The sequence below is a fragment of the Varroa jacobsoni genome, unplaced genomic scaffold, assembly GCF_002532875.2.
Source record: "Varroa jacobsoni isolate VJ856 unplaced genomic scaffold, vjacob_1.0 contig00643, whole genome shotgun sequence".
NCBI classification, from domain to species: domain Eukaryota; kingdom Metazoa; phylum Arthropoda; class Arachnida; order Mesostigmata; family Varroidae; genus Varroa; species Varroa jacobsoni.
In genome coordinates, this window is record NW_019214505.1 from 7,551 (window position 1) to 30,496 (window position 22,946).

Consider the following 22,946-nt stretch of genomic DNA (forward strand, 5'->3'; position numbering starts at 1 on the left):
ACATTCTTTCCAAACCATTAGCCTAATTCAACATCCGAAAATTTCCGAACCAAAAAGCTATACTGAAATAGGAGTGAGAGCGCTGGTCCACTCGAGTAGCTAAATGGCACTTTGTCTTTTGTTTTTACTCTGAAACTGGGCGTCAAGATATTTTAATTTTTGTTAGTGGATAATAATGAATGAATGCTAACTTGTCGGTATTTTCTAATGTTCTGCGTAAGCTTAGGGCTTATCTAGTGCACGTCAGAGATCGTCTTTGAACTCGTTTAGTAGTTACATTATTATTTAGAGTTATGAACGCAATTGACGGAACTATTACTAGTGCAGTAGCAATTTTATGCTGGCGTTAGAATAGCTGTCTTTTTAGGACTAGTTTATAACTTGGTTACAATAAAACCAGTTACTAACCGCAATTCCTGCTGCTTTCTATTATTGAGAATTACTGTTTGTTAGTCTACTGACAGACAACAATGCTCCCTCAGCCTCGAGAAAATCTAGAAATCTATTGATTTTTTATATTTGCAAACAGAACGTTCAGCTTTTGGCTGTAAAGCAAGATTTTCGAAATAAGTTCTAGGTTACCGAGTTCTCGTTTTTCACCTGGTAATCCTTCAAGAGCTGCAATTGCCGTTAACGTAGAAAACAAAGAAGGTACACCTTTGAGTTACATTTTGTTTTTATACTGCTTAAAGCACGCTATCAGTCAATAAATACGTTACAACACGTAGAACTAATTTTCGGAAGCTACAACTCAAAATCGACGGATTTTGCTTTCATGACAAACTGCTGTTTTTTGTAGGTTGAAGAGCTGACCCGCTAAAGCTTTTAGAAAAGGCTTGGGGACATATTTAGCGAAGTAATGAAATCATCGCGTTTTGATGCACGATGACATCATTTCAAGACTAGAATTATGGAGGCATGTTTGTTATTTATTTACTTATGATGTTTGCTATTATGTTAATGGTATGGCTAAACCCAGTCAAGCAAACAACTACAATGGAACTACAGTGATCAGGGTGCTGTTATTGAAATGTAAGAACGACAACACATTGGAAGGACACTTCCTTTTGAAGGATCCTAGTTCGTTTCAAGCACATGTAACTGTCTGCGGCCTGGAAAAGATAGTGATTATTCTGACCTAACATCGTCCCAAAATGCCGAAATGCGTGAAAAGTGGTTCCGCGCGTTGTTGAGTGTAACAGATCCGATATATATACACGTGATGCTGGGTTGGGCGTATAAGTAGCGGTCTCCTGACCCTTTTCCTGCTCCGGGCCTTCATTAGTCTATGATACGTAGGCGGGATCACGAATCACCAGTAAGGACTGCCCGTAAACAAAGTCGACAACCGATTTATAGAGGTTACATACTCACAAAGGTCAAAGAAAAGATCTCCCGTATAGGGCGTTCCGTTTCATCATTCGATGTCCTACTTGCGAATGCTTAGCCAGTTTGTGTTAAAAACCTAGTAAGTAAAGGTTGTGTTAAAAAAAAGGTTAAATTAAAATTAAAAAAGATGAATATTGAGTGTCAAGGTAACATTCCTGAATAAAGTCCTTCGTTCGAAAACAAATCTTTCATATAAATCAAATTTAGCTGTGAGGCGTTTCTGTTTAAAAAAATGTTCTAATAGTATTTAAACCGAGTAATGTCCTCGCCACGACGCAACATTCGCTTCACTATCCAATCACCCCTATATTTCGAGTTTTACATACGGTATCGTTGTTAGGTGTTGCATCATACAGACGGCTGGCTCCTAGCACGAAACGAAGTCTCCGTTCATGCCCGGGTTCGAACCCAAACCACAACGTGTCTATAGTACATATATGTAAATGTACTAGTACCGTGTGAATAGTCAGCTTACACTTAACAAGGATGCCAAGTTACGGTCCTAATCAAGAGAATGATTTAGAGCCGAGACATAAGGGTACGAAATAGATATTATGACTATGACTATGACGCCAGAGAACTTCGAACATTGTCAAAGCAACGCTATGAGCGAATTGTCTGCCCACTCGGAAACGCAAGCCTCTCTATAAAAAAAAAAATATTATGTATAAACTAGATTATGCCATAGTTTTCCCTTAGTAAAGGGAACATTTGAAGCGAGACACTTTTTTTCTTTATCACTTTAAAACAGTTTGCACACGAGTCTCAACGCAATTTTTACTATAACGCGACTAGCATTTGTATACTACTTTTTATTTTGACGAAAAATTAGTTACATAATTTAATCATACGAACATAAAAAAAAATAAAAAGTAATTGGTTCTACCGAATGCAATAGATACCTTTGAACTTCAACGTTTCCATTTCAATCGTGAATGAAATCAATCTGATGATCGTCCTATGAACAAAATTATCGCACCAAAATGAGTACACGTTTGGAAACACAGCATGATCCCATATCTGAGACGACAGCTGACAGATTGATGCAGCTGACTGACAACGCGTGAGAGCCGCTTTGATGGTGGACGCGCGAAATTGAAATTTAGAAATATCTCGCTTCTTCGATGGAAGTCTCATTCATTTAGGCACCATTTGTCATACGAAGTTGAAGCTCCACCAAGCTGTAGCGTTTTATATGAGACAATAATTAATGCTTCTTATACGACAACGGGTATGAAGCCAGAATCTACAATAATACCTTCTTTGATTAAGGCAAGTTTTCTCGCAAAGGCAACATAGAGAACATTGGGTGGAAGTCTGATTTAACGCAAGAACTTTGGTTGGCTTGAATCGTTCAAAAGGCTTCCACCCGTTGCCATTCGTTTTTATTTGTATTGATATTATAGTTTAGAGGAACAGATCTTCCGCTGCTGAACGAGAACTAATCGATTATCATTCCCTAGGTATTCTTGTAGTGGTTATATACTTTCGTGGACCTATTTCATAAGCGTCAATGTTAGTGTAAATTAAGTTTTATTTTCACTACTGTTGGAAAATACCACAAGCATCACTTCTATTAGCGATCTAAATAAGAGAACAAATTCCTAAGGGCCTGTTAGTGCAACAATAGTAAGAATGTGAAACAAAAAAATCAACATGTAATAACAGAAAGTAGCATTATATCAAGATGCATTGCCCGAATGCTTCAATAAGACGTGCCATAGATAGAACAAATATTGTCTATCTATTACTACATTGCTACGGGAAACAATTCTGTTTATAAAAAACACTCGTTCTCCCCGACCCTCCCCCACGTCCCCACCGATGTGGCACATATAAGTTACGTGTTTCATTGCAAATCAAAAGGACTCACGTACGCCATTACTATACAAATGTTATTAACTATACTCCATGTTGGTGATCCTTACGAACTACCCACTTACGTTCTCTTTGTAGATCAACATCAAACAGGTATACGGAGGACTCCAAATCTTAGCGCTATGCCTGATTGTATAAAATGAATCACTAGTAATAAGTAAGGAAATCTAGTTTCGGCATGACCTAAGTTCGCCTAATAAGAACCAGCATCGCCTAGCGTACCACAACACCTGAAACCTAATGCACGGTTGACACAAGTGCATTAGCTTCAGAAAAGTTTCAGGCAACACATACTTAAGTGCATACAGAAACAATGCAATTATGTGATTAATTCTAACAGATAAGCAGAACGAGAACAGTGGTCACGAATGATGTTAGACAAAAAGCACCCCTACGCCAGTCATCCTTGGTTCAAGCAGGTATAGTGAATTTTTCTGTCGTTTGATATTTCAACGACGGCACGGTAAATTACCTAGCTAGGCGGATTCGTCTGACGTGCATACACCATGCGCGCCCAGCTAAACTTCCATGCCGCAACTGTATCTATAACTGAAATGGAATGGTCACTTATCGCGGCAAAAAAGAAAGAATATGTTAAACATATTTTACGCATCAGTTAAGTTTGAGCCCGTAACAAACACACGCTCAGGTGTGCACCCTCGCAAGTTATTACTTGTGAATAGCCGTCTAGGGATTTAGCGAAGGGTTGACCTACTTATTCGCTCTCATACGACAGCCTCTGGGCGACGACAATATTCAGTTGTTGTGACGTAAATTTGTATCGAGTATTTGATGATGATAATGATAGAATTACTAGCTCATATGACTTTGTGACTTAGTAATTTGAACTACGGTAGCGTAAATCTACGCGTTGTGCCGCTGGCGCCACTTTTTTTAATGGTAAGAACCTTCGTAAACTTAGAATATACGATAGACATAATGTTATATTACTCTTTTTGACGAAAGTAAAGCAGTAATTAAATAAAATATGCCATGGATAAAAAACACGCGACCTAAGAGTCGCGCTATCCGTCGCGTTTTACCGCAAACAAAACCCTTTTTTTTGTTATGACAAACAGCCACTCAGACCGAGAACTTTGAAAGATATAAAAAACGTTAGATTGCCTCTTCAGCAAGATGACTGCGATTTCTCATTTGTGACCTGTCAGTTGCTTTCGGCTTTCCAACAGAAGCCATTACATTACATGAAAATTGAAAGAGGCATGTGGCCTCATATCTTTGTACAGATCGAGCAGATCTTTCACCTAATGGAATTATTGAGGTTCCACCTCATTGTGCGCTGATATGATGCGGTACAAAGAAACTCACGGGTAAAACTGGCAATGTTGGTCTTCCTGCCAGCCGAAATCCATCCTTTCTAGGTGGGATCAAAACCTTTTAGAAGCAAGAGGGAAAAGGCTACAGAAACAGCAATATTCATTAAACTATACCTTGAAAGATCGCATTTTTAAACTATTTCATTATGTGCAAACTGGCTCATTATTAAGTGACTTACATAAAATGTATAATCTCGTTCATGTACTGCTGCTTGAGTTGAGCTCGGTATTTGTCTTGCATGTTTCCTGTACCGTAAGCACTAGGCCAGGCAGAGAGCAAGTACCCTCATGTATTTTCATATATCATGAAGAAAAAAGCAAAAAAAAAAAAATAGGCCTATAGTTATATTGACACCGAGACTTATTTTACATTATTAGTATAATTACGAGTTGCCCACGGCGTGTTTTATCGGCAGAAGCAGGACGACTGGTATCTAATTCAATTCAAACTGCTAACGCCCAGTGTGAAAACGTTTACAGCTCTACTGAAAACAAAGTTAAAATAAAAAAAGTTCTGCTTAATTCGTGATACTTATATCAATATCATTAATATGTTACAACGGAGGCTGACGCGTGTCGCAAGTGGCCTGAGTAACAGTTCTGCTCGAAACCACCGTACCGACGACACTGACACGACGATCACGATCAGCACCCTCTCTGCCCCGCTTCACACCGCTGCCCTATTCTCTCCCACGAATGGTAGACAGCGCCGCAGTCAATAAATACCATTTGCTATATGACAATGCTGAATAGTAGTTTGTAATCGGACTGGTCATTATATATGTGGACATATATTTATACGCGTTAGTATCAATAGAGTTGATCGGGCTTACATTAGCAGCACAGCCATCTTTCGAGCCCTTTCTAAGCTGTAGAAAGAACGGCACGCCAATAAGCTTAGGCGCTCTCTCTTTCTCCCCACAGTCGTCCGGTGCTACCTGTGCTTATGCTTTGACGGCTGCTTGTTGTGTGGATGGGGCCCGTTTTGCAGGCGAACGCTTATCAGCATCACCGCCTGTTTGCCCGCTGTTGCAGATGTGCTGGTGGCAACCTGAAGCGAACCACAGAAGGTACCACTGACATCAATTCGCGCCGCGCTAGATCTCCTGCTTTCTATACGGAAGCTTCTATAGGCGTACAAACATCTCCGCATAAAAACACAATCAGCAGCGACGTTGATCATATATAGAACTATACACACATATACATGTTTGTTTTTGTAAAATCTTACCGTATGTCAAGTAAATTTGAAACAATCTGCTGACTGCATTTACTTGCGCTCATTTAGAGAGTTTAACATGTTGTCTGCCATGGTATTTTTTTTCAAATTTAAATATGTGGCGCGCAATATGGTTCGAGAAAATGTTATGAACTTCAAGTCAAGACGGCTCTAACCTCTTAGGCAGATAGAATGTACGAAAAAATCCTATGACTATAGTTTCTGCCTTGCTCATTAAGTGCAATGTGTAACTGACGTGCCTATGTCACATAAGATAGTATTAATGAGCGTTTTTGCAAGTACTTCACTTGTTGTACTATATTTAACGCCGGTGCCAGTTGGAGCTGGGGGCAAATCGCTTAAAACTCACTAATAAGCCTATTCTAGCGACATAAGAGGTCACAACTGCATTATTAAATAGGTGTACGGTCAAGCTTGTATTCTGCTTATGAGTACTAATTTGCCTAAGCGTATGTATTTCCAAATACATTTATCTATGCGGGAATCGCGCATGAGGTAAATTCAAGATTGCCTATTTGATTAGGTGCCTGCGCGTGTGCCCTATCTGCATGGCTACGATGATCAATATGAATTTGGAGTGTCTCTGCGATGCAGCCGGTGTGTCGAGTTCTCTGTTGAACGGCAGTGGTACGTTCTGTGAAGCTCTTGTGGTACGCCGCGGTTCGTGTGGTCGAATATGGCCGCCGCCTTGAAAAGCAGCGGTAGTAGCAGCAGCACCACCAGTCGCAACGCCCGCAGCAGCAGCAGCACATACACACTCACAGACATAGACAGCAGTGAATAGATGTATAGATAGAGCAAGAAAGCGAACAGCAGTAAGCGAGCAGACAGACGGACAGACAGACAGACAGTGGTAGTACTAGTGGTAGGCTTGCTACTGGCTGAGTCGAGTTCAGTTCAGCGCAGTGAGTGAGGCAATCGCCTGTCTGCTTAGGAGTTCTGTGCGGGTGTTCTGAAAAAAGACGATCGAAAATTTTGCTTAACCACCGGAAGTGTGAAATTCTCGTTGGTTTTTTTTTCTGCAGCGCGTCCATCGCTGCTCTCGTGCGAGGGAAGCGGTTTTCGTTCGGCGAGCGGTCGGCCCCAGGGCCCACGGAACGACCAGCTGCAAAGGGAACACAATAATGGCCGACGATACTGAATTTGTGCCCCCTCCGCAGTGTCATGTGTTCGAACCTACTGCCGAGGACTTTAAAGATCCATTGGCATACATTGCTAAGATTCGCCATGTCGCCGAAACGTCCGGCATCTGCAAGGTGATCCCACCAAAGGTACGTTACGTGAAAAAAGTGACTATTGTAGATAGAAAAAAATTACAAATGTGCGTGTTTTGTCCCGATAGATGTTATTGTGTCCTGCTGCTGGTGTCGATATAGTGGAGTAGTCAACAACTGTTGGCTATATTAACCAGTTGCACTGTGTTTCACGTAAAGGTTAGCCTTCGACTCGTTCGAAGGATCACGAATATGAAAGACTATGCCTATGCATTTCGGTGGATGTGGTTAAATTTGGCCACCACTACAAAGATGGTGTTGTCGCCGCTACCAGCTTATTTTGTTAACTGTTGTATTTCTATAGCAGCATTGGAGGCACGTCAGCGCTACACTTTAGCCATAGCGGCCTCTATATATCATCGCCATAAAGCAGCGACAGCAGCAGCAACAAGCAGACTTCGGTTGTCTCCTGTAGGGCCGACCCACCAGGTAACCTTGGGTTAGTAAAAATTCAGTTCCTAATCGCTGAAGGGGCATAAAATTTATTTATGTTAACAGCAGGCTCGGCAATGAGTGCAAGCCATTGGCACTCGTCTGCGTTCATTTAGACTCTTCGAGTTGGGGTGGAAATGGGCAGACACTCGAGGGTTTCCACGTGAGGATATAGCACTTCTATTTCTTGCCTGTCGAAACGCGTACGGCCCTGCACATATGTAGCGTTAGCCATAACGCGTCATAATAAACTACCAGTTTCCACGTAATTTGACCAATAAACTCTGGGGGAACAGCCGATAGCTGACGTTTGCGATATTGGGCTTACCGGCAGAAATAGTTCACTCGAGAATTTGGCCTGGGAAGAGCGGACCGGTCGTTATTGGCCAATTACCTACGCAGCGTTATAGGTGTTAGCCCGTAAATGGGTAACACCCCGCTTCCCCACACACTAACGCCTTTAGGCCTCAGCATCGCGATCAGTAATTCGCAGTAGTCTGATATATGGAAAATAAGCACGTCATTGTTTTGCCTATGGTGAATTGACCGAATATGGACAATTTCTCGATACAAGCGGTTTGAAGTCGTATTGAAATGGAAATTCTTCAGAGCATTCAATTATGTGTGTGGCTATCTCGGACCATAGACCGGCGCGAGGCCTCGATCGGTCGGTGGTAACGCAGTAAGGATAAGACAATGAACGGCTCCACCTTTTCGTTGTTAGGTTTTGCCAGTGGCCTTAATTGTCATTACTATGTTATGTTGATGATACTGTCGTTGTTTTTCTTCGTATCTATAATAATGACTATCTCCGTAAGAAAATTATGTGTTTATTAAGGGGCCAACTGCCATAATGAAACGATCTTCCTATGCTTGAATTTCGTATGGGGCTATAAGTAAGCAGTAGCGGTGAGTGTTGTCCACCTAAATGATGCAGGAAAGTAGATTTAGTACAGCGCTGGTAATATATTGGCAACGTGAAGCGATTCATGTATCACTTTGGTTTCTGTCATTTGCTGGAAACGTGTGTAAACGATATGGATTTGAAGTGGATTAGAATCGGAGCTTCATTCTGATAAAGGGCATTTGTTAATTCGACCTTCATCCATTCATTCATTCATGCAGCTGTAATTGTCGTAGCTGTGACATGTTCAACAAATTATGGTACCGGGTGTAGTTCCTCCTCGTACGGGTGTGTGTACCTCATTTTAACACTGTCCGAATTTGATATCATCGAAGGTTAGCGATGGCGCGTTTGATGTTCAATACGCCATGTGAGAAATATCTAACGAGTGAAACCTAAAACGACGGTTGCCCTATCAAACTATGATGGCGGTGACGAAGACAACGATTTTTATTATTATGACGGGGTAGCCAAATTTGTCAAGGAGTATTAGCCAAGGTTAAGGCGTTCCTTATCATAATCAATGTGATACTGCTTAGACGCGATCTGGCTTTTTACTGAAGCAGGAGAAATTTGAGTGATGGGAGGTAGTGCGACTTGGCGGTAGCAGCAACCCAATTGGTGCTAGTGTTTATCGGGTATAGGTGGCTATTCGACGGGTCCACGTAGCCGCCATTGCTACAGCGAATGCACCCAGCAGCAGCAGCAGCAGCATCACCAGGAGCGTCGCCACCATCATGAATGCTGCGTGTATGGCGTGCACTGCTGCTGGTGATGATTTGTCAGTCTGGGTTTTCTGCTGTTGTTATTATAGCCCGCCATGTTACCAAAATCGTATGATATAGGGTAATGGGCTAGGAGGTAAGCTCAAGGGAAAATAGATTGAAGAAACAAGGCACGCCCCCTTCTTGCTGATTTAAAGTAATCTGTTGACGTCAGTTCTCGCGTGTTGTGGTAAATGTATCAGTGAACATAGGAATATATCGATTTGTGCGTATGCGGGGGCTGGGGAGAAAACGTTGGCGAATGGGGGGATCATTGGTCTTCAAGCCTTAGCATGGAGGTGATCCATTGATTAAGTGAGGAGAAGCGAGGAATATATCGCGAGTGCTTAAGCCAATTGCATAGATTAAGCTCAATTGAAGTACGAACCATATGTCCGTGCTGCTTTCGTTTATTCAGGAGCCGACTTTTCGGTTTTCAGCTGCTTTTACTCGTTTTTCGCTTCTTAGTTATACTGCCGTTGTCGTTGTTGTTGTTCTTATTATCGTCGTCGTCGTCGTCGTCGTCATTGTTAAGACTACTCTGACTGCTGTCGGTGGTCTTGATGCTGTCGCCATCAGTGAATGCTGGTGTTGCTGCTGCTGCTGCTGCTGCTGACTGACTGACTGACTGGCGTGATGTGTTTGGTGATCGTTGGCGTCGCAGTGGTGCCGACATGTTGGACAAGGAGTGATTCGCTTTTGCTGTGACTGCGACAGGCTGCTTGCAGTTGCTGTTCGCTCATTTGCCGACGGGAATTTCTGTGCGGATGCTGCGGCGATGCCTTGTAGATCGAATGAATTTGTTGAGAAACAGATAGCTTAGGACAAACTTTAGGTCTCACTTAGGACAAACTTTAGGGGAAGAATTCGGGATAGGCTTCGTTCCTGTTGGTTGAGCACTTCGAATACGAACAATGTAAGCGTATCGTCATCATAACTTATGCCTGAAATGTGCTCCTGTTAAATTACGACGAATGTAGGTTTTATGGAAATATATCAACTTTCTCAATCTGGTTTCAAGTTTTTCAGTTTGGTTATACAAGAAGATCCTATGCTTAAACTCCTGCAAATCCTAGGTATTTAGGTGAAAATAAAAATTTTGATTTGTCGCGGACATAGGCCTAGCTGGATTTGGCCTTGGTGTGTACATTTAAGTGTTTACTTTCCAGTAAACGGAAACGCAGCAATATAGTGCATTTCCTTTGCCTACGTTTACATGTCTATATCGAGATGCATATACAAAAGTGGAAGTCTTACAGTTCTTGATAAACAGATAATTTTAAGTGGATTTACCTTAACTTCGTTTTCGATAATGACAAGTACGCCATTACGTTTCGGAAGGACTAAGCCTTACGTGCCATCTATCTGGTAGAAAATTAGATTGTAAAATATTTACCCAAATAAGGAGAAACGCATTCTAGGCAGCATTGCACGTATCGGGAACGCCTTTAACCCTTCATATCAGTTTGAACTGTTCGACATCTCTTAGTATTTGCATTCTCAGACCATTTTCCTTGTTATGAGATGAAAAAAAGTCCCTAGAAAAGGCGATAAAGTGAACTAAGACCAATGTTTATCTTTCAAAAAAGCTCTGTTAAGCTATGGTACTAGGCGCCTGGCGTAACGCCTAACGTCGTTCGGCCAAGTCTAAATATCAGAATGATTTTCGCTTTACGACGTTGAAATGTTTTTCAGAGAATACAGCTTGTTCACCAAAGACGTTCTCAGTGAGAAAAAAATAAATGGAGGAAGTGCAGTAGTAACTTGTAGTTTTTTGAGTATTTACATATTGGCTATTCTTTTTTAAGTAATTACCTGGCATATAGACAAGTGAAACTGAACAATGGCTCATTATGGAACAGCTTTACCAGAACGGTTAAATTATTTGATCTACGAATGAATTACATTGGAAAATAATATTCTTAGAAATCAATACCTTAGCTCTTTAATGCTTAGTGTTCTTGGGATTAAGCACCGGCAAGATTTCACGGGTGTATTTCATAAAGGCCGTTGAAAATAGAGTAGAAGAGTTTACTAAATGCAAAGCGGATAGAAGCCTTGCAGTTATGGACAACATGGTTCAAAGTTCTAAGTCGCTTGAATTGCAAACCACTTTATGCACCGTTTGCGTATACAAATGTAACTGAAATTTTAAGACGATTGCTTGAAGAATAGAAAAATCGCACGCATCGTTTTCGATTGGGAAGAAATTATAATATAACGAATAGGTGTACTTAAATCGGGTTGGCCGGCATCATTTGTATGAATTGGCCCGGGCTAAATAAAGCATTTTTTTCGTATAAACTTATGCAATTTTCCATTTGTTGGTTCATTTTCTAATTGGCAAACTCACCACTCTACTGATATGTTGGCGAAATGTTCGATTGATAAAACGAGTGCTTTTTCGATGGGAAACGGAGAGACGCTGACCTTATCTGCAAATATGCCTTTGGCCTAAAGCCCACGCGCCTGTGTCGTCTATAACAGACTTTCTAAAGTTCTGCGACTCAGCCCAAACATTCGCCGCAGTAAATAGTCGAAAAACTGGTACCAACCCAATTCTATCCTGTTTTTCATGAACTTCGTCGATCTGCCTTCTCATTGCAGCGACTTTCATCATCATGAATCTGCACTAGCCTTGGATGAATATGGCTCCAATCATGTTGGACATGAAGACCTAAGTGCTTTTATAGCTCACGGCGAAACGACTTACTTTTAATTTGTAGCACACACGTCATATAATAAATGTACGACGTATATTTTAGCTAGTAGAATTAGTAGTAATAAACATTACGGAGTTTGACTCATTTGAAAAACGACTTAGTTAGCCATCGACGAAGCGTCCATAGTTGAAAAAGGAGGAGAACCGACTGAGTGGAACTTCAGCATTGTATATCAAATTTGAATATAATGCAGCAGAAAAACTCCTCCTGGTGCAGATTTATGCGGTAAGTATGTAGCAAAAATATGCTTTATTACATATGAACGTATAGTTACTCTATATTAATTAAATATTGTGTTTTCTGGAAACGTACGAAGAAAAGTCAGTATGAGAAAATTGCAAAGGGTTTGTTCCTACCTAGTTCAGATACCTGGAACTCTAGATGATCTTACACACATAAAAACGTTTACGCTTAAATTGATTAGGCTACGTCACACGCTTAAATAGGCCATAAATTTGTTTTTAGGCTCAGGATACGAGTCCTACAAAAATGCACTTTGTCTTGAATTTAATTACCATTATATTACCTGCTTAAACACTTATTGATATTGCAGACGATATGGCTAAATGTATGCGAGTCACATGTGGATTATCAGATGTATTATCAATTCTTTTTAATTAGAGTAATATTGCCACTAAAAGAAAACCGAATATTCAGTTTGGGTCCTTAACGAAAGAATTTAATAAGTTATATTAATGAGTAATAAACTTCAATCCATACGTGAAGTTCAAGCATTGTGTACTCATTTGTCAGGCACATAGAACAAAAATTGTTCCTAAATATGTTCATTTTGTTCCACGCTAACGATACGATATTCTTAATTGCTTTTTTACAGGATTGGCAGCCCCCGTTCGTCGTCGATGTTGATAATTTTCGATTTACACCACGCGTTCAGCGACTGTCTGAGCTGGAGGCTTCTTCTCGCCTTAAGCTCAATTTCCTTGACAAAATTGCCAAATTTTGGCACCTTCGTGGCAACACGCTTAAAATACCTATGGTCGAGCGTAAAAGCCTCGATCTCTTCAAGTAAGTGCTTCTGTCTTTATTAGAATATGCGGTATTCTTTCTAGACGTTTTGTATTACTTTCTGAAGATGTATGCGTATTCCAAAAGAAACTTATGACTTCGGTAACGAACCGATTATTTGATTGTCGTCGACTTCAACCACACGACTAGGTTACATCGTATTGTGCAGTCAGAGGGCGGTTTCCATAAGGTCGGTCGTGAGCGAAAGTGGTTCCAGGTAGTGCAGCGCCTGGGTCTACCTCCGGTGAAGTCGCTTTCGACAGTACTGCGCAATCATTATGAGCGAATTCTGTTGCCGTATGATATTTTTAAGCAGACTGGAGGATATGTTGCACCAGAAGCGAAGCCCACGGTTAAGATTGAAGAGGTAACTAATAATGCATTTCAGCAAAGATCCTTTCTGCATTATTACATAATGTACGCCGTCAGTAACGTTGATCGGCACTCAAAAGCCTAATAAGATTACACTATTTGGCGGTGTTTTCATGTATATGTCTCTACAGTGAACTGTATTTTACATCTTTGCATAGGTCATAACACTATTTTCTCATGTTTTTTTACACATCGTTGTCATAATAGGTGGACAGGGATTATGTACCACACGAGATTGTTCAACGGCAGAATATTCCACCACCAAGCACGACCGGTCAGAGGCGGAGCAAACGTCACTGCGATGCATCGCAAAATGAAGAGGGAGCTAGTACAACGACCGCCGTAGCTGGCGGCGAAGTGTCCGACAATAAGGAGCTCAAACGGCTAGCCTTCTATGGTGCCGGACCTAAGCTTCCAGGTTATTCGCCGCCTAAAAAGAAAACAAAAGATGAGCCGATTGGCGATGAAGCCGTTGCGCACATCATGTGCAAGGCATGCGAGAAAGGTGACGATGAAGACCGACTGCTACTGTGCGACAAATGTGATGCTCCCTTTCATACGTTTTGCCTTCGTCCACCGCTTAATGATATACCGAAAGGCGAATGGCGTTGTCCGGGCTGCGTGGCCAGCGAAGTTCTCAAGCCGAAGGAAGCATTCGGTTTCGAACAAGCACGGCAAGAATATACACTGCAGGAATTTGGTGAGAAGGCGGATCGTTTCAAGCGAGATTACTTTCATATGCCTATTCATAAGATCAGTACTGAAGTTGTTGAGAAGGAGTTCTGGAAGGTGCTGAGCGAGATTCATGCAGATGTGACAGTCGAGTACGGTGCAGATCTTCACTCAGCCGAAGTCGGCAGTGGCTTCCCTACTGAAAATACACCAGGTCTGATGCCGGAAGACCGTGAGTATGTCACATGCCCGTGGAATCTAAATAATCTCGCCAATCTAAGTGCATCCGTACTTCGGCACATCGACAGTGACATATCGGGCATGAAGGTACCTTGGGTGTATGTTGGCATGTGCTTCTCGACTTTCTGCTGGCATAATGAAGATCACTGGAGCTATTCCATTAATTACCTTCATTGGGGTGAACCTAAGACCTGGTATGGAGTGCCTGGCGATGCTGCAGAAAAGTTCGAGTCCGCTATGGCGGCCAAAGCACCCGAACTTTTTGAGGTGAGACCCCTTTTCCAGATTGAAGATTCGTGCGTATGGTATAGGCAATACTTAAACAGCAGAAAATAGAACTTACTAAAATCATATGTTTCCTTTTAACAAATGCTACGTAGGCTCAGCCTGACTTGCTGCACCAGCTGGTGACAATTATGAACCCGACTGTGATGCAAGCGTCGGGAGTGCCCATCTTCCGTGTGGATCAGAAACCTGGCGAATTCATTATTACCTTCCCTAGGGCGTATCACGCCGGGTTTAACCAAGGGTGAGTTCTTCAGTGAGGTCCATTAAAATTTCAACATGCGCTATCTCGACAAACGATTCGTAATATGCTACGCAGTTAACTGCGTATACATGACGTTTTTGTTGGTTGCGTTGTTTAATTTTCAGTTACAATTTCGCCGAAGCGGTTAACTTTTGTCCCGCGGACTGGCTCCCTATCGGCCGCGCGTGCGTACGCCATTATGCTCTGTTGAACCGATTCTGCGTATTCAGTCACGACGAGCTCGTATGCAAGATGGCTTCCGACCCAGACAAAATAGATATTGGGTTGGCGGCGGCCACCTTTCATGACATGCTTAATATGGTAGAGGGTGAATGTCAACTAAGAAATGAGGTCAGTGATTGGGGTGTGACAAAGTCAGAAAGACTGATCTTTGAAATCATCCCTGACGATGAGCGGCAATGTGCCACTTGCAAAACAACGTGCTTCTTGTCGGCCATAACGTGCCAGTGTCGCGAAGAGAAATCGCATCGTGGAGATAAGGAGAATAAAGATGAGAAACTGGTGAGCAACATGGTTTGCCTTAACCACGCAAAGAATCTCTGTCATAGCTGCAAGCCCTCGCAACATATCCTGAAATACCGATATGCGCTCGACGAATTGCCGACGATGCTGGAAAATCTTCGACGAAAGGTAGAGGCCTTTGATGAATGGGTGCGTAAGATTAAGGAGCTGCTAGTCAAAAATCGCAATCCGAAGCCAAGTCTTGAAGACCTTAAAGCCTTGCTTAATGAAGCGAATGAGCATAATTACCCATCTGTCGATGTTGGGGCCGCGCTGAAGAAAGCGGTGCGGCAGGCCGAGACATATGCCCAATTTGCACAGCAGCTGTTGGCAACTAAAGTTCGAACACGGCGACAAGATGTGAACAATCAGCCAGTTGGACGGCTGACCAAGGAAGAGCTGGCTAAGTTTTACCAGTAAGTAGAATTGTCAAACAACATAAGTATAGAACTGTAATGTTCTACGTCATATTAAATCTCATCACGTATGCCTATAATTATTTGTTAGGTTTAATACGAAATATCCGCGAATAAGGCTTGAGCTGCAAGTGCATCTAAAATGTAGTGATATAGTAATTTCTACGTTCCGTCTGTGTATCAATGAAGACTATAGATGATACCTGTTTTTCGTTTTTAGGGAAATGCAGACAATGCAGTGTACAATCAAAGAAACATCGATTATTCGCGGCCTGATGGATAATGTCGAGAATTTTTGCACACAGGCTGAAGGGTTCCTTAAGATGGATGACTTCGATGAGTCTATTCCGCTTGAAAAGCTCAAGGTACTCCTATCTTAATTTCTGTATCGGTATCGCGTTTTAGGAACTGTTAGGACAATTCCAGTTGTTTGTATGGCAGCCCCTTGATTTTGGAGCGACATAGACTTCAATCTGCGCATATTTTACATATTATTAGAGTAGAGAGACAAATATGGTCTGTTAAAAATATTCGTTTCTTAATCCAGTATTTTATTTGTTGTCGTTTTTCATCAAAAAGCTGCACGTCGTATTGTAAAAAAAACATTTGATTATCATTAGTCCGTGTTTGTTGTTAGAGACGGTGGGATCGTAGGATTTGCTTTGCAATACAATTTTGTCTTTTACGTAGATGCCCTCTAGCGAACAGATGTGACAGACGAACTTGTTTCGTTTTTTTGGTGTGTGTCTAGGAGTTGACTGTTCGCGGTGAATCGTTGGACGTGGAGTTACCTCAACTAACACAGTTACGGCATAAAATGGAAAGAGTTGGTTGGCTTCGTAGGGTAAATCGTCTGCTGGCGGCGCGAAGAAATTCGGAAGATGCCGTCGAAGTCAGCCTACAGGATATCCGAGGCCTTCTGCGAGAGGGTGTCAATCTCGCTCCTCATCGCAATGTTGAGAGCCGTGCCGGACAACTACAACAGCTACTTGTAGATTGCGAAAGGCGCGATGATTGGGCTGCTGAGGCTCTGAAGGCTAAGTAAGGCAAACGATTTAGTAAGCATCTGTTGTACATGCAGTAATAAGCCATTAAGCGGAATAATAAAAACCAGGACTTGTTCATGGTTATTCGCAAGGCAAATGACGGATTAGTGGTTTTAGAAAGTTTATAATAGACGCACCGCCTAGCCTTTGTGTGTGATACTATGTTGTCTGTATTATAGGCCGAAACCATGCATTGCCGACGTGGAACCTCGTTTACAAGAAGCCTTGAAGATTCCTGTGACGTTACCATCAGTGCTTTTGCTTGAAGAAGCATTTTTCAAGGCGAAAGATTGGGTAGAACAAATGCAAGAACTTACAAGCCGTCAGAGACACCCATATCTTGAACAGCTAGAAGCTCTTATGAACAAGGCAAAGCACATTCAACTTGGACTAGAACCCTCCTGGGGAAATCTTGAAAGGATCATCGATGGCGCCCGCGCTTGGAGAGAACGAGCCGCAAAAACGTTTATGAAAAAAAATACGCCAGCTGGTCTTCAGCTTCTCGATATCCTTAGTCCCAGAGACGATCCGCTAAATTCAAGGGGTGTGCGAATTAATAAAAAGGATGAAATCAGCGTTGTGAGTATTCATATTTTATACATAATTTTGTGCGATAAGAATATAAAGAACAAAATAGAATTGAAAAATCTATTGCTGAGGCGAAGTGTTGTCACTCATGGGTATGGACTGGATTCGTAAACTCAGACATTCGCACGATAAAAAAAACTACACGTCACTGTCGAGTAACTAAAGCTTGATGATTCCACTCAATTGTTGTTGTTTAAGGCGGAGGCGTTCGAAGCTGCCGCTGCTAAGGAATTGGATTACTACCGTAGATTACGGCGGCACAATCAGCTTCGCAGGCAGCGCCGTCATCCAAATAACGGCAATTTCAGCAATAGCGGCGATGATTTATCGATTCTTGAAGAAAAACACTGTATCTGTCATAGACCTTTCACTCGAAATATGCTTCAATGTGTGTTGTGCAATGACTTCTTCCATTGTGAGTAGTAGAGTGCATCACAAACAACGATGATTCTAAGTTGGAAAGAATTGTTTTAAGTATGGACCGACTCGAATTCCTAATTATGGTTTAGTATATCTGAGCATTCACGTAACGGAAGTCGCGAAGTCTACTATTAGGGTCCCTAACATCATTTTATTATTTTGCCACTTGAAGGCACTGACTTTCTTATCCAAATATATTAAAAGGAATTTTTCAGTCAAGACGAGTAGAGAAAGATTACCTAAAGGATCGTAATTAGTGTTCAAATTGGCTATTGCAGATCTGCAGAATTTTCTCTAATATAAATGTACTCTGTGGGATTAGATTGTTTCGAAAAGATTTTGTTCAAGGCTTTTACCCTTTGAACGAACTGTGTGAATCGGTATGCGAGTGTAAAATTGCTACGTAAATAGAAAACATAATTTATCACTTGTGATGGCGTCCACTGCGCTGACATCATGTACATAGAAAAGTCGTAATAATTGCACGCAATTTTATAGTGATGTAACCCTTGAAAAGTGAAATTGAAAAAACTTTCGATTTTTTCTTGCTTTCTAGTGACGTGTGTTCCACCATCGTGTATAGCTCAGGCTATAGGAGCGCCAGGTGACCGTTCACCAACCGGCGGTAATGGAGCAAACGGTGAGGGAAGCAGCTCCGCTGGAGAAAGTAGCGGGAAATCTCAAGTTCGTAGCACTTATTCAGGCACAACAAATCTCACTCCACCGAAGTTTCTGTGCGTCTGGTGCCAAAGGGGCCGAAGACCTCGACTTGAGACAATTCTCCATCTGCTCGTATGTTCTATACTACCGTTTATTAGTGAATTTTGTATCTTTTAATGAAAACTGATTGGCCACGTTGGATGAGTTAGCTGGCTTGTCGCATGTTTTGTTTGATATGTGTACCTATGTGCTGGCCAAAGACATTTACATAAGTTTCCACGATGTTGCGACTTACGAAAATGGTTAGTTAGCATGTTCCTAAACAACTGCTGAACGATGGGTGCCAAAAACGACCTTTCTTGACGTAGTGTACCCTGTAAAATTGTACATTTTGGTTTGGAGCATAAATTCCCTCTAAACGTTAGCCAGCTCGTCATCGCAAACTTGGAATCTGTTAATGCTGTGCTTCATTTCTGTTGCTGTAAAAGTGCTTATCTTCATAATCGAATAGGCACACATCAAATACAATGTGTTAGGTGAGACACCATCTAATTGGTGCTGGGAATGCCGCTTATCTTTCATAGTGCCCCATGGAAGCAAAACTATTATTTAGTCAAGAAGACAGATCCTGGACAAAGATCTGCACCAAAGCATATAGCTTACCTTAACCCCTATGGGTTAACTTGTCGACGCACATCTCTCAAATTCGGCGTATATAGGCCACCCAAAAAGGAGTGAAATCGAAAGTCCAGTCTGACCGCGACATAAAAACGTTTCTAATGTTTCTTTTCTTGTTTTGGGTCATGTGTAGGTACAGCTTGAAAACCTTCCCGTTCGCGTGGTGGAGGGTGAGGCTCTTCAATGGCTGACAGAACGCGCAATGCTGTGGCAAAACAAAGCGCGACAAGCGTTGCAGGGTCGGGAGGTAATCGGCGCTGTGCAGAAGCTGCATCAAATTGCTATGATGATACAGCAAGGCGAACTTGAACACCTTGAATCAACGTACGGATTTGCGGCTAAGAGGAACTCTTCAGGTGCACAAGAAGGCTGGTACTATTCAAGGCCTCTGGTTCATTTACCCGGCGATATTCTTGCCAAACTCGAAGACCTCATGATGGAGGGTGATCTGCTAGAAGTATCTTTGGAAGAAACCATGTCTCTTTGGAGAGTAATCTCGGTATGTATCATGGCCGTGCTGTCGAGGCATTTGCTCAGGTAACTGGGTACCAAAGATTGTGTCTAATAATTGCGGTCGTTTGCTTCCATGCATAGTCAACTCGATCGAATTTGCCCCCTCTGTCAGCAAGCGGATTCGACAGCGCGGAAGACAGTCCACGTAAGAGGGGCCGGAAACCCGGTTCGGCATCTGAAGATGGTCGGAGACGAAGAGCCCAGGCGCCCGCAGGTGCAGTCAGCTTGAGCGTTCAGGAGTACGAGGATAGTTCGTCGGGCGGTGGTGACGAAGAAGATGATGACGATGAAGACAAGTTCGTGGTTGCTTCATTTTTCGTTATGTAGACTTGATGTAACGTCACATAAATTGTTATTATTAACACTTATAACGTGTTATGTTTATATCATGTCCACGTTGACTGATAGAAAAAATATCAGAAGAATAAAAATCATACGATTATTACTAATACGATTGTTACCTTTTAAGGATAAAATTATATAGCCAGCAACAGGCTGTAATACGATTAGGCACATTCTCTACAGAATAAACGAACGGCAAATCAAGTGTAACGGAGAACGTTTAGATCATCAGTCCTTTTATTTCAGGTTTCATACTTGATTTCCATTTAACGATTTGCATGTTTTGTTGCATTCAGGTGTTCAGCCGACCAATGTGAGCGCCCAGAAGGAGAGGCTGTTAATTGGGTGCAGTGCGACGGTGGCTGTGACAAATGGTTTCATATGCGCTGTGTCGGCCTTCCCGATGATCATCAAATGGATGACGATTTCATCTGCAGCGTGTGTAGCGGTCAAGATGAACCATCAGCTGCAGGTGGAAAATTACAGGCGGGCTCATCTCGATCAGCCTTAGACTCCCGGTAGAGTCTTGCCCAGTGACTGCACGAACAGAGATCGATGCGAAAACATCAGCATCGAAGCAGAAAGTGTGGAGCGCCGCAGATGACGGTTTTTTTATTACAATGAGTTGAACGTAAGAATTTGGATGGGAGAAGAGTATGTGGGTCCCCAAAGAAATGCCAGAGGTCGCTCAAAAGTTCGGGTTTTTCGGGAACATTGGCCAAGGACTGACAGGAAATTTGGCGCCTTCCTGGTAAAACAAAACAAGCGAAACTGTCCGTATATGTGCCCCCCAAGAATTAACTCAAACTGATTGTGTTTATTGATGAATATATCAGTCGTGCTGACCGATTTCTTAGTGGCTGTTAAAAATGTTGTGAGTAAGGATGAATTGTTCATTGGCGCTATGTGGTGACAAATTTTGGAACAGTTTTTTTGGCTTCGCAAGGTAGCCTATCAAAGATTTGTAAAGGGAGTAGGATACGATTCAGAGCATGAGTATCAAGCAGCTTTTGTTCTATTATAAAGGAAAAAGTGGTGATTAGAAAAGATTTAAGAGAACGAAACGGGAGATTCAGAATGATTCTATGAATCCACAACGACTGTTTTGCGAACTCTATAAATTGGCTGGTATTTCTCGAAAAAGATAATAGAAGAATGGCTGTGAAATAGGCGTGGGGAATGTTGTATAGCGTGTATATAATGTACGATAAACTTGTGCTGTTATTGCAAAGAGACAGATAGCTATTACAGCTGACATCAATAATATGATCATTATTGTAACTATTAGAGAACTATATATATATATATATATATATATATATATATATATATATATATGCATATATATAGAGACCGATCGAATAATATGAGGAGATCAAAGATATGTTGATTATATGATATCGCCAGTCATGACAATGTGGACAATTATTGTACGGATTTGATGGAAAAAAGATAAACATACTGCGTTTAGTAGAAGATTGTATTTAAAAATCAACAGGTTAAGCTTTCGAAGTTTAGCAGTATAAAACAGCATATTTAGTAGCGGAGAAAACTGATACAGACATGTCACAATAGGGCCGTTCATTGATGCCGCTGATACAATGTTCGAAGGTGAGGAATAAGGCAAATGGTTCGGCAGGCAGAAGTTGCTAATTAGTTAATCATCGTATTTCTTGGTAGTAATAACAATTATTATTTACTATTATTCTGAGGGTAAGCTTGTAATAGTAAAGCACAGTTAGTAGCTAATGATAATTTGTCATCTAAATGACAATGATTATTATGCCCAATAAAATACAACAGGCCGAAGGGCGAACCAAACCTTAAAAAGAGCGACGGAGCTTGCAGTAAATAGAGGCCAAAGACACTAATTTGATCGTCGTAATATAATTATACAGTGATAGACCTACCGATTATATTAATAGATAGCGGCATCAATGATAGAAATGCATAACTGAACATGTGCACACGCATATTATAAACACTATTTTGTCTATATATTAAATGCCTCGCGAAATTTTCAGTGGATATATGATGATAAAAATTAGAGAAATAATAGAATGACCCGCGCAGACACCTATTTATTCCATGAACCTAAAGAAAATAGTGATTGACATAGCATTCTGCCGCCGTCGTTAGCGATTTTACGACGGAGATAAGATAGATACTGCTAACATGAATGAACTAAAATAAGCATTAACTATAGAAACGCGCAGCCTCCAACTCGTCGGGAAGTTGTCCTGGATCAGAAATAGGAACAGATTTCAGGGAATTATTAGATAAATATAACAGTGAGCGAACGGAACCCACGTAGGACAGGAATCATAACTGATGGATAAATTGTTGCAATTACTAAGATCGCCCCATCCGTATGAACTCCCTCATATCGTATTTTAATACCCATGATTATCATTTTTGTGATAATTACGATTGCCTGTTATCGTTGCTAATAATGGAAATTATTCTAATAATTCTAGTCCTATCCGGTAATATTTGTATCACTTGTGGTGGCAATATAACTAATTAGGAGGAACCATTTGTATTGAATCATTTCTGGATAAATGCAACCCTGCTAGATGGAGATCATGCTGCAAAATAAATCCTCATATACAGGTGAGCGATAAAAATAGCAATAAATCAAAAGATGAATGAAAGCCACCGCCGCAGTGCAGTGACAACCACCGTGTGAGCTCTACTTTCTGGTCGGCCTAGTTTTCTTGATCTCTATGACCTTTTTTGACGCAGAGAAGTCGTTCAAGACATTCACGTAGAATGGAACATGGACTAGCGTACGGAGTACTCCTCCTCTTTACTTCGCCTGGGGTCCTCAAGTATCAGCCGCACCTAACTACCAGATACATAGAAACACACAAACAGTAATAGATAGAGGTAGTAAATATTGAAGAAATATGTCGAGAACAATGTTGGTGATGATGGTTATCGCAAATACATCCAGAAAGGAGGAAAAATATATTTGAGGT

General features: G+C 41.5%; 1 protein-coding gene and 2 long non-coding RNA genes across 3 annotated transcripts; 2 read left to right on the forward strand and 1 right to left on the reverse strand.

The window, feature by feature from the left end:
* Nucleotides 1-1,335: 1,335 nt before the first annotated feature.
* On the reverse strand, nt 1,336-2,812 carry LOC111271462 (uncharacterized). The gene is made up of 3 exons (XR_002686877.2): nt 2,292-2,812; nt 1,716-1,891; nt 1,336-1,465 (listed from the first exon to the last, which is right to left on the reverse strand). It is a non-coding gene; the product is annotated as an uncharacterized LOC111271462 (long non-coding RNA).
* Nucleotides 2,813-6,629: 3,817 nt separating this feature from the next.
* Nucleotides 6,630-22,647, forward strand: Kdm5 (Lysine demethylase 5). Its single transcript, XM_022852263.2, has 14 exons — nt 6,630-7,115; nt 12,777-12,967; nt 13,118-13,334; nt 13,547-14,518; nt 14,632-14,780; nt 14,906-15,718; nt 15,939-16,083; nt 16,470-16,759; nt 16,944-17,343; nt 17,551-17,767; nt 18,329-18,564; nt 19,244-19,609; nt 19,705-19,919; nt 20,262-22,647. The coding sequence occupies exons 1-14, from the start codon at nt 6,969-6,971 to the stop codon at nt 20,485-20,487; spliced, it is 4,584 nt and encodes a 1,527-aa protein (XP_022707998.1). The 5' UTR covers nt 6,630-6,968; the 3' UTR covers nt 20,488-22,647.
* On the forward strand, nt 8,352-10,977 carry LOC111271463 (uncharacterized). Its single transcript, XR_002686878.2, has 2 exons — nt 8,352-9,315; nt 9,754-10,977. It is a non-coding gene; the product is annotated as an uncharacterized LOC111271463 (long non-coding RNA).
* Nucleotides 22,648-22,946: the final 299 nt, after the last annotated feature.

Coding starts and splice junctions, on each gene's coding strand:
- Kdm5 (XM_022852263.2), top strand. CDS start 6,969: ATGGCCGACGATACTGAATTTGTGCCCCCTCCGCAGTGTCATGTGTTC. Junction 14,519..14,631: donor AAGCACCCGAACTTTTTGAG/GTGAGACCCCTT, acceptor AATGCTACGTAG/GCTCAGCCTGACTTGCTGCA. Junction 15,719..15,938: donor GAGCTGGCTAAGTTTTACCA/GTAAGTAGAATT, acceptor TTTCGTTTTTAG/GGAAATGCAGACAATGCAGT.